This window comes from Tachypleus tridentatus, chromosome 12 (assembly GCF_004210375.1).
Source record: "Tachypleus tridentatus isolate NWPU-2018 chromosome 12, ASM421037v1, whole genome shotgun sequence".
In the NCBI taxonomy this organism is placed as follows: Eukaryota; Metazoa; Arthropoda; class Merostomata; order Xiphosura; family Limulidae; genus Tachypleus; species Tachypleus tridentatus.
The window spans coordinates 83,430,725-83,443,456 of NC_134836.1; the positions used below are offsets into that span (position 1 = coordinate 83,430,725).

General features: G+C 34.6%; 1 protein-coding gene across 5 annotated transcripts in view; it reads right to left on the minus strand.

Annotated features, from left to right (window-relative positions):
• The window catches only part of LOC143233836 (polyribonucleotide 5'-hydroxyl-kinase Clp1-like), a 96,271-nt gene that overhangs the window by 64,012 nt on the left and 19,527 nt on the right, over positions 1-12,732 (minus strand). For all 5 annotated transcript variants that reach the window (XR_013018346.1, XM_076470595.1, XM_076470592.1 and 2 more), the window contains exons 3-4: positions 9,363-9,476; positions 923-1,048 (exon numbers count right to left, since the gene is read on the minus strand). Coding sequence is in view for 4 of the 5 variants with exons in the window: in XM_076470595.1 (XP_076326710.1) it covers positions 923-1,048; positions 9,363-9,476 (240 nt within the window). In the remaining variant the exon portion in view is untranslated. The remainder of the gene's footprint in view (positions 1-922; positions 1,049-9,362; positions 9,477-12,732) is intronic.

A 12,732-nucleotide genomic window follows, 5' to 3' on the forward strand; every position in this document is an offset into this window, starting at 1 on the left:
TCAAATATTTACTTTAATAAACAAAAAAGTTGTATCTTTTTATGTCATTGAAAATTTATATGGAGTGAAACTTTTGCATAATATTTTATAATGTTTAAATGGTGCAATATCACCTATTGCTTAGTAGCTTGCACAATATCATGATACAAAAAAAAAAGATAATTTTAATCACAGCATTCTTTATTGACCCTAGGTGAATCACAACATAATCTACTACCTTATGTGACTGAAATAAAGAGTATTTCAGCTTAGTCTTTGTATATTGTAGTCAAGCCAATCATATAAGATTTAATAAAGAGCAAAAAGCTGTTAGTGATACACAAGAAAAACATCAAATGAGGTTAAAACCTACAATATATTAAACATTTGTCTTATTTGATACCTATGAAAAGAGAGGAAAAGTGTGAGAACAGACAGAAGAGAAAAGTAGCATTTGAAAGAAAACCCAAAACCTAAACCCAAACAACACAGATTCTGAAATTGTGCAAAAACAGCAGAAAAAGGTGGTTAAAGTCACATGCTAATAAAAATAAAAAAGAGCATTTAAGTATGTAGTTACAAAAAAAAACATTTATTTCAATGAAAGATACATAACAATTCTAATTAAAAGAGTGGATCATCTGTTCTAAAATCACTTAAATTAAAGAGTCTTAGGTAGAAAGGAAAGTTGGTATAGTTGTATAATGAGTGACAACATAAGGTGGTGCAACAAGAACGTTTGCAGAGAAAATACAATTTATGACTGACAATCTGGTTACAGGTCTATCTACAGGTACTAATAAAGCACATTTAAACGATGTCTTTAAAGTTATAAAAAGGAAGTATTATGAACAGTTTCACATATTAAAGAAATCATTTCAAATATTTTTCTTCCATGTAACTTATCCAGTGAAATACATTACTGTAATTAGTAAACACTTACTGTAGGGCCTTTAGAATCTCTAAATTCAGCCTCCTGCCGCATCTGTTCTAATGCTGCATGCACATTGATATAGAAAACCATGGGAGTTTCCTTGGCAACATAAACAATTTCTGGTCTGCCAGTAAGGTACTATGTTCAGAATCATGTATAAAAGAAATACTACTCATAACTATAAGTTTTCAGAGAATAAAAGTAAGTTCCTGATAGTCTTAAATACTAAGTTTAGTTGTAGTAGCATTATCAATTCTATAAGATTAAGTAACCTTAAAAACTCAAAAACCTTTTAGTATCTCTGCTAAAGCTTTAAAGCTGAATGCTAATGTGGAAGAAAAATCTGAAGGGTATTTTAAAATAGAAAATTGAGCAATAAATGTTTTTATATATGTGGGTACATTTAAGTTGAAAGTTTGGTATCTTAAAATTAATTTTCATTTGCAAGGAATGACAATAAGAGCAAAAGGGTCTATATCAGTGTGCAGTGTAATTTTAAAAGGTTGAAGCACAGTTCTAAACTTCTTAATACTTCAGAAACAGTTATTTCTATCTCTACAAGAAAAAACAAACAAATTGAAATTTTCGTTTTGGATAGCCAGAAGAAACATATTTTCATTTCACAAGGTTCCTGTAAAGCACCACCATCTTGGATATGGGTGTAGCATTCCAATTAAAATAATCTTACAAAGTTTTTGGGAATTAATCCTAATATATGATACAAATCACATTGGCAGCAAAACACTGAAAAGGACATGTCAACTTCAGTTTGATTCTGCAAGGTCTACTGCAAGAGGTGCATGTGTGGTCACTCCACAGGAATGAGGGGCTCCAAGAAAGCCAGAGTTCCCAGAAGTAAAAGAACTGCTCATTCAAGGTGTGAATTAGAATAACAGAATCCTGGTGACCAGATATGCTATATCTCACAAATAGAGAGTAAAAGGCTGAACTCAGCTGAAATGAAAGATGAATAAAACACCCAGAAGTACCAAATACAGAATGGCTGTAAGGAATCCCACTCTTGGGCCTTGAATATGTTCAGCAAAAGCCCTCACAACACAAATAAATGGAATGGGGGCCAATGATATGTTGAAGGGACTCAACATACTACTCACAAAATTGAACATCATACAATAGTCACCAATAAGAAAATAAGTCTGAAATAGCAAAATTAAAAGTAGACTGATCTAGATGAGGAATAGCAATAATGGGCAAAGACAAGAAAGAAGAAAACCTGAAAAATAACAAGAACTGTAACTGTGAGTCCAACTTTACAAAGAAAAATTAGTGACTCCAAAGACATCCAGTAAAAAAAAAGGAGCTCAATGAATACCATATACGAGGGCTGTTCAAAAAATACGCGGACTGTTTGAATTGCGCGGCTCCAGTTGGTTCCAGGGGAATCCACTTGGTGTCGCTAGGTTCGCACAGATCAGCTGATTATGACGCCATTTCCCGATTGGAAATATCTTCATTTATGTATTAGCTACACGGTTTTAAGTGAAGTGCGATTTTTTCGTTTGGCGGATTTCAGAATGAATGACCTAAAGAAGCAACGACTTGCTGTGAAATTTTGTGTTAAACTTGGAAAATCTGCGACTGAAACTTTTGCTATGCTTAACACGGCTTACGGTGATGTTGCTATGAAGCGTACGGCATGTTTCAAGTGGCATGAATGTTTTAAGGATGGTCGACAGTCCATTGAAGATTATGAGCGTCCTGGACGTCCTTCCACGTCAACTGACGACCCACACGTCGACAAAATCAACACCCTGGTGCGGGCAAATCGACGTCTGACTGTCAGGGAGCTTGCTGAAGAGTGTGGGATATCAGTTGGATCTTGTTACGAGATTTTGACCAACAAATTGAAGATGCACCGCGTTGCTGCGAAATTCAGCCCTCAGAACTCGTGAGTTTTTGGCCAAACACTCGATCACTGTTCTTCCCCACCCCCCCTACTCACCTGACCTTGTTCCTTGCGATTTGTTCTTGTTCCCCAAACTCAAAAGACCCTTGAAAGGAAGATTTGAGATGATTCCCGAGATTAAGGCAAATGCAATGAAGGAGCTGGAGGACATTACAAAAGAAGTGTACCAGGACTGTTTCAACAAGTGGAAACACCGTTGGGATAAGTGTGTGCGTTGGGGAGGAGAGTACTTTGTAGGGGTCCCAGACCTGTAACTTCTAAATAAAGTGCATTTTGTTTTATGACGTTAGTCCGCGTATTTTTTTAACAGACCTCGTATACAAGAAAAAAGACAGTGTAACGTAAGGAGGAATGTAACCCAACTCATAAAGTCCTAACATTAGGAGAACATAGTAAGAAGATAAAGAGCAGAAGAAATGGAACAGACTAAGATGACAAAGAGAAGGGAAGAAACTTCTACAGAAATTCCTTTGGAGCATAAAAAAGTTCCCTCAACAAAAGGTGGAGGTAGAAAAGGTTATATACAATGGATGGTGAAAAAAGATAACAATATGAAAATGGAGAACTAGAGAGAAATAGATTATTTTAGAAGGCAAGGGGCTTGATCCCTAAGTGGGCTAAATACATATCAAAGAAAGAAAATGAAGAATATCTACTGGTCAGGACAAAAAGAGTCATGAACATGAGGGACACAAGACATATGGGTGTGAGAGAGAGAAGCTAACAGAAATTGGAAACAATATGAACTATAAGTACAAGCAAAGAGGAAAGACAAAGTAAACCATAAAAATTGGGACTATGAATTAAAAATGATATATATTAATGGTCAATAGCAAAATATAAAGAAAAGAATACTCCCAAGAATGAATTTCTAGAAAGAGATTGGAAGGTCAAAGTGTTGCCATGAATGGTAAGGCACTACTTAAAGCAAATCAGGTTAGATTCATAGTCCAATACATCATTCACTACTGAGGAGAAAAAACTTTGGCCAATGGATGGGAGTAGGAAGCCCAGTAATCATGTAGTAATCCATTACACACTGAGCAATGGCTGCAACATCCTCAAGAAGCTATAACAGAAATTACGCCTGTATGTGTAATATCATCACTCACATATGACTAAGCATAGTCACCATCATTTAATAACAAAAATGATAAAATTTTGTCAAAAAATAAGTCTCATCAAATTGAACTCAGATAGAAAATTTGAGAAAGTCTGTTCAAAGGAATATCAAGATTAAAAATGAAATGATCACAAGTGCAAGCACCTAGGAAGTGTTACTACACCAGGAGGTTGCATTGCCCGTCTCCTGGTGGAGAACTTTGGTTGCATGATTATCATCATACAAAAGAAGCATTCATGTTAAACATATAAATTTAGGTGGGAATTTGTAAAATTTGTACATTAATGTATGGATGGGCCAGTTTATTTACATTATATGTCTGTGACTTGTTGGCAATAAATTTCCACAATAAACAAATAATATACAGTAAAGACTCTGGCCCATCCATCCACATATAAACATAAAAATTGATATTGTTGAGCCAGTCAGGATTATATAGTGGCAAATGGTGGGAAAAATAAGACATAAATGAACCAGAAGTAGGCTTGTATATGCACAACTGTAGTGGTGGCAAAAATATAACAGTGATTACAATCACACTATATATCTACATCAACTGCTGTAAAAAATGGCTAAAAAGAAATGAGTGACTTGGGCTTAAAAATAGCAATCTACAAGAGTTTGTTAAGCAACAAGACCTAAAGAGAGAAAAATTTTACAAACTAAAAAAGAAAAGGAGAGCAAGGAAAAACTGGAAATAGTGAGAATATTACTATAAAAAGAGGAAAAGACAGAGGAGAAACTGGAAACAGAGAGACTCAAAACACAAATTGAGATCACCAAGTAGAAAAATGACCCAAGCTACCTAAATCTGATGAACAGATAGGCAACATGGATGCTTTCACGGAAAGGTATGAAAGATTGCCTAATGTCAAAACTGGAACAGAGGTAATTGGGCAATCTGTCTCAACCCCTTTTACACAGGAAATAGCCTACAAGTGTATGTTAACATGATATCAGAATATGTCATGAACTATATGAGAAGTTAAAAGTAGCACTGCTAAAATTCTAAAAAATTACTGAATAAATTTTGTATGGAGTTTAGAGAAGTCAAACCTGACACTGGAAAAACTGTATCTCAGTTTGTAACATGTCTACAACAATACCTCATTAGGCCAAGTGTGAAGAAAATTTGGAGAGACTGAGAGGTCTACTAATATGTGAACAATTTATGATAATGTGCTCTGATGAGATCTCACTGCTACTAAATGACAGGGCACTGAAAAAAGTGGATGGCATTATCAAGCTGGCAGAACAGTGTACGGAGAGGCCCATGGAGGTACTAAAACTGTAACAAAAAGATAAAAGACAAAAGGGAGAAAAGATGTTATGGATGTCATAAAATGTGGCATGTTGTGAGTGAGTGCAAGTCTGTCATCAACCAGCAACAGCAGAAATCTCAATATAAAACAGCTGGAGATACCTATAAAGATAGTTCTGACAAAAAACATGAAAATAGTGGCTATCACTATGGATGTAACTACTGTAGGAGAAACAGAACAGAAACAACTCATCAGCTTTACAATAAAAAGGAAGTGTTATCCCCATGGTTAAATAGTACATGGATGATAGTCAGTTAAAATTAGCAACTTGGGTAAACAGGACCAGTAGTGATCAAAACATGTTACAAAGACTGAGAGGTTCAAACAAACCACAACATGCCAGTAGTGAATGATATAATGAGACCAAAAAGATGAAAATTCTATGAAAAACTGGGTTCAGTAGTGAAAACCAATCTAAGATCTCATGATCAGATAGGGGCAAGATATGTGTGTGTGTGTGTGTGTGTGTGTGTGCTGATGATGTGACAGTGAGTAAGTTTCCTATAGCAAAAATAAAGGTGGACACTCCATAGTGTGTGGAAGACCTTGAGGTCGTGTATGAAGGCACCTATCTACAACTTGGAGATTGGCAATATACCTGGCCATAGAAATTTGGAGAAACCGGACAGAAAAGAGAATACTGTGGCATCTGCAGTCACTACAGAAGCTCAAGAAAAGAAAATCAAGTAAGACGTCAAGCCTTTGCAAGTATCAAAAAATAACATCTTAAATAAAGGTCTGTGGGAACTGAAGGAAGTGCAAAAGAAAGACTTTTCATTACAGAAACTTTGGGATAGTGTCTAGGAGAAAAGTGAGCACAAGGCCAAAGGGAAACAGACTTAAAGAATAAAGAACCAGAATGGAGCATTGTACCAGATTTATTATAGTAATCCTACTGGGGAAGTTAAATGATTATAGTACCAACAGAATAGTGGACTCAAGTGATAAAATTGGCTCATGAGCCAATTGTGAGAAAACATCTAGGTACAAAACAACGATAACAGACAAAATCACTACCAACTTCCATTGGCTAGTGGTCATCACAAGTGTGACCAGATTTTGCAGGTCATGTGACATCTACCAAAGAATAACACATAGAGGGAAGGTAGCCAAGGTATCACTGGGCAAAATGTCTCTCATAAAAAAGAGCCATTTAGCAGTGTAGCTGAGGACTTGATCAAACCACTAACACCTATATCTGATAAGGACAACTGTTACATGGTGATATAGTAGTAGATGATGCAACACATAACCCAAAATCTATAGCACTACTGAAGATAGAGACAGAGAAAATAGCAGAAATCCTCAAGTGTTTTATAGAGTAGGCTTTGTAAAAGAAGTTGAATGACAGAGAGACCCAGTTTACCTCAGTACTGATGCAAGAGGTGTGTAAACTCACTGGCACTAGGCAGCTCTTCACAAGACTATAACCACAGATATCATGGGATTTGTGAGACAGGCAATGGAGTCTTAAAAAGCATGCTAAAGAAGGTATGCCAGGACAGACCAAGTAACTGGGACAGGTACTTGCAGGAGGTACTATTTTATTTACTTACCAAGAAAGTAGAGAATTTTCACCCTCCAAGTCATTGTATGAAAAAATAGTAGAAAGAAGAGTCATAAGTGAGAAACACATACCAGTACATGTTAGACCTCAGCAATTGATTGAAGGAAACCTGTCAACTTGCTCAAGAAAGTTTGTATGCTGTTCAAGACAGTCAGATGCACTTCTATGACCAAAGGACCAAGGATCAATGTTTCAAGGTGGTTGGACAGAAGGTCTTAGTTCTGCTGCACACAGACAACAATAAACTCACCCTACAATGGAAAGGGCCTTTACTGGGGTGCTGGAAAAGGTCAACAGAATGGACTATGTTAAAAGTGGACAGGAAAACCCTGATCTGCCACACCAATCTGTTGAAGAGGTACTTCAAGAGGGAAGAAGATCTAATGGGTGCAGCTAATAAAGCTATCACTAGGACTGCAAATGTTGATGCAAACTGTATAAGCAGACTTTGTAAGTAGTAAAAATAAAAATGCACATATTTTTTCTTGAAAACGGGCTTACTATTAGATGTACATGAATGCTTCATTTTAAGTGTAATGTTGGCATTTTGATCCAGGTAATTTATATATCATATGAATATTAAAGTAAAGTGAAAACAAGATAAATTTAAATTGCTTGGTAGATCTAGACTGCGTGACTGTAAAGAGCATATAGTGGCAGCTTATAAAGTGAAGTATCAGAGATTGCATTGTAACAGCAGAGTAGAGAAGAATAATCTGCCTTGTCTATTGTGTTCTAAAGTAGTTGAACTAACTTGTGTGGACTTTGATGAAAAGAGATAATTATTTAAAGCTAAGGATACAAGTGTGGTAATTAACAGTGTAATAAACATTTGTATACACATTTTACTTGTTTTAATACATTATTTTCAAACAAGTGGGCTATGTGTATTTTTTTATTGTGTAATTTTATTGCCAACAAGTTTTAAAGAATCTGGTCCACACATGACTAAAACCTAATTTTAATGGCATGCATAAGCAACAAGTCATTATATATGAAACAGCTGTTTGGGTTGAGACACCTGTCAACCTGTAAAATATATTTTACATATTTTCTCAACTCAAACAAGCCGTTTTTTATATATTACTCTACAAGTGGGTTTTCTCGACATCACTGATTAAATTTTCATAATTATTGAATTCTCTGAACAACATTTTCTTTTTTCATGTAATATTATTTAATTCATTTCTTACAGTGACCTTTTTCTTGCATGTCACAAGATTTTACTTTGTTACACTAAAATTTAATTAGGCCACATTATGATCAATTTTTTCAATGAAATTATATCAAAATTTACATTATATTTCAAAGTTTTATATTGTCTAAGTTTTGATTCTTTTATTTCTAAAGAAAACTTTTAAAAAATTCTCAAAGTTTTGTTTTGTTCTTTCATGATCTACAAGTTCATAATATGTTAAATTTGTGGCTTTGTAATTTGAACAATTCTTCACTCATGCCAACCTTCCAAATATAGAAAAAATCTTATTTAATTGCTCTATTTACATATTCTTCTTGTGTAAAAAATATTTTAAATCAGAAACCGTTGGCAAACATGTACAGTTTCTTAACAATAGTCACCAAATATTTCAACTTGGTACAAAAACCAGTTTTCCATCTGATTCATATAAGAGGTTGACAGTAGTGCCTTATAATGGAAGAACTGCAACATTCTTAAATTAGTGTGATGCTACTGCTCCTAAAATTGAAGTACACAAAATAATGCAAATAGTTTGCACATACCTTGTGGGTTTAATGAGATGTATTTATAGGACAACATTGTGTCACATAAGTACAGCAACATTACCTATATCATATTCATTTGAAATATCAGCCTTCTTGGAGTTCACACTTTTACCACTTGTTGATGGTGGCTTCATTTTATTAATATGTTTTAACTTGGCAAAAACCAGTTTTCATAACAAAAGGTGGTTAAATTTTGTTCAATGGTTCTCAACACCCTATAATAAAATTTGTTACAGCATCAATTAAAACAAATTGGCCAAAACCAACAAACCCAAAGCACAAGAATTTTATTCTTGATTTAATTATAATTCTTAGTTTATTTAAGGGAATATATTTTTATATTTACTTTAAAAAATAATTTTCAGAGTACGATATTTTCATTAGACCATACTATTACAGTTTCAAGCAGTAAGATACTGCTTTGCAACATATCACATTACTGCTATAAAAACATATTACAATATTAGTTTTGTGCTTAAACATCATTTAAAGTTTTTTTTAATACAGTAGTAGGTTAAACATTACACCCCTACATTTACTGTGAACACAAGAAATTAATCAAACTGAAACCATACTAAGCATTAACCATTCCATTCTAAGATAAACTAGCAAGCACCAGCTTACATTCATTTTAAAAGTATTCTTATAAAAAATATCTTGGGTAAATACTCATATTCATACTTATAAATATTTATTGTAACTTCAATTACTTGGAAGCTCACATATTAGCTGTATAAGCACTATGAAATCTACAAAGTAAAGGATATTATAATAGTACATCCTTGCCAGGTAAATATAGCTTTCATAACTGTAGGTCCAAATGTGTATTTCCTATGTCTCACCAGCTCTGTTCCAAAAACTTCTGCTGTACCAGAAGTTAACTGTAGAAAATAATACACAAATAACTTTTATAACACCTTAGTGAATGTGAAATATATAAAACAATAAACATTTATTTCTGAATGTCTAGATGTACATGCATTAGAACAATGAGAATAATGAATTTTAAGAGTTAAGAGTTATATACATTTTTAGAGAAAGGGATTCAGATAATATTTAAACAGGGTGTCCATGTTGGGATATGACACCCCCTTAAAAAAAGAAGAATACTATAAAAAGCCTACTGCCATCTCATATTTCAGGACGTGTACAAAATAAAAGGCAGGCCCCCCAAAAATGCTACCTAGTACCCCAATTTAAAAATTTTATCTATGCATCTAGTATTGTATTAGGTATTTCTAAACACACTTACTACTAGTATCCCTAACAATTCTGTAAAAGAAAAATATTTACCTAAGTGATTCATAGCTTCATAGATGCGGTGTGTTCAGAGAGAAAACAAGAGTCTAATGTGAAATGTAACTAATCAGAAAAAAACAACTTTAGAACATGAGGTGCTTAAAAAATGTAGTATTTATTTTGAAAATATTACTCTTAACAGACTTTCAGACAAGCACAGGAAGTAAATGACAGATTACATATTGTAAGAAAAACCAAACAGCTGATAGAAATGTCTAATCCCAAGGAATTCAATAATCAAGGTCTTCACACACATTTTAACAAGCTCTAAGAGACTATTATCAAGCCTAACTCTGGGAAGTAGGGCCATCTTACCCATTATGAAAATTCAAAGTGAACAACAGCAAACCATGAAGTCAGTAGAATAATAAGCTGTAGGAAAACAAGACAATGATAAAGAAATATGAGTGAAGCTCAACAAAAACAGCTAAAACTGTATAGAGCTAACTTAACCAGAGAAAATCCAGCAGCAGCAAAGAAAATCCTATCAAACTCACAAACATCTTTTTCTGTGGAATTAAGTAAATCTTTACCTCTTGAAAATAAAGTGCTGGTAAAAATATTACATTATTTCAATAAAAGTAGAACTGATAAGATTAGGTAAACACAGCACCAGTATTAACATGTCAAAAAAGTGGGTAGAGGAACACTGAGAAAGTGTTCTGATAATACTGGGTCCTGATGGCACTAACTACAAGGAATGTTTGGTTCATGTTTCTACTTTTATTTTTCTCTAGTTCAGGAACTTACAATTAGTTGGAATGTGTACAAAAATCATGTTGCACACATAGATGTACCATGACATGGAGATGACTGAAAACACAAAAGGGAAAACTCACCCTACAAGGGCTTCTGGGCAGAATGCCAAATGAAAAGAAGGCAAAATCCAGAATCACATGAAACTCTCCAATGATGCAAGTAATGTCTAGCAAATATGTCCACATATCAGCTCATAAGATCTCAAACAGTAGGGGACATAAAGAGACAAGAGAATGTGCATGGTCAGACAGATTCAAAGACAAATGCACAAGAATGATAAGCTGATGAACCTAGCCAGTTCAACTGAAAAGGAAAGAGGAAGAGGTATATCATAGTAAAAATAGGCAATAGTAGTTTCTATAAAAATGAGCAATCCAAGCAAAACGGTAACAAACACATATAGAACACAAAGGACAATTGGAACAATTGTACAATGAGGAAATAGCTGGGAGATAGATGACAGAAATCAACTAAAAGATAATAATAGAAGGAATAAGAGATAAAAAGCTCAAAGGAATAGCATGTAAGAACCTGAAGAACCAAATGAGAAGAGGATCAAAGACTGTATAAGGGATATGATGTACAAAGAAAATCTTAAAAAGATCTTTGAGAACAAAGTCAAGGAAAGAATTATCACACAGCAAGAGGCAGAAGGCCAAGGATAACATCCCCCAGTAATCTACAATGGTTAAGACAGATACACCCTCGTTGTAAAGCCAGGTAAGCAGAAAAATTGGAAGTAGAATGATCTGGCCCTAAAAAGTGACAGTAGATAGCACATTTTCTTGACAGAGGTTGAGAGTAAAATGCCTGTAAGAACTAGAGAAAACTGGATTACACAGTGAGAATATCTCATTTGTCTTTGAATGCCCCTAACAAATCCCACACACAAAAAAAACTGATAATGGAAGAAAGATCTTCAAAGTGAGAGTTACAAAAGCATCTACTTGAGTGGTTCCAAATACAAAACAAATCCAACACAATATCAAAATATGGAAGAACCACTCCGTAACCAGGACCATATCAAAGTGAGAGAAGCAATCTGCTCCCAAATTCGAAACACAAGGAAATGATGATGTAAGGTGGTCGTGTTTAGAACTTCCTCCAACTAGAAAGAGAAGCATTGGTATGAAGATACATGTTGGGATGAGATGAGAAAGGATATAACTCGGGTTGTTTTGGAGCAACTGAACCACAACAAAAGAGTGATACAGAGACACAAAGATGAACAAAGAAACACAGTACAAATCAATGATACCCCAGAGACCACTCTATGCCATGAATATGAAAGAAACAAAGTTGAGTCGTCCAACCCACATGAGAGGTGAGGACAAATCCATGTGAACAAATAAAACTGAGTGGGCACTGAAACAAACATGAAAAGTTAAACTCATCAGCCTCGGCAAGAAGATTTCAAAAGAAGAAGAATTAGCAATCACTAATTCTTGTTCAGACAAGACAAGGAGATACCAAGCAACCATAACAGAACAAAGGGGTACACCCAGCAATAAAAATGGAGCATGCACTGCCTTATTTCTGAAAAAGGTAGGCTTTCCATCCAGAAAGTAGGAAGTGAATCCAAAATGGGCATTTTACTTCCACAACCAAAAAATTGTTTGATATGTGTAAGCTACAGTAAATGACAAATGGTCTTATAAAAACACCCCATCTTGATAGTGAACATTATGTATCAACTTTAAACTAATGTAGGTTGAGGCAAAGCATACCTGACCAGACAGCATTCACCACAGAATGGGATCTTTATAGTAAGTGTGAAGACTAAAGATGCTAAAAAAAAATAAAAACATAAATGAAAGCAAGTGATAACACTTATCCCCGTCAAAGGTGAATAGATGTATGTAGAATCATCACAAGAGGAAAACCATATCCACCACAAAAAATATAATCAGATCATGCAGATAATAAGCAATGAAGATATTGGAAGTAGTTCACATTCTAGCCTGAGTGATTTCCTCCAATGAATGGCAAAGGTAAGCAACCAAAAACATAATAATGCAATAAATTAGATGCAAAGCGACACTGTGAAAATGCCAACCTTTCATGGATAAGTCCAAATAT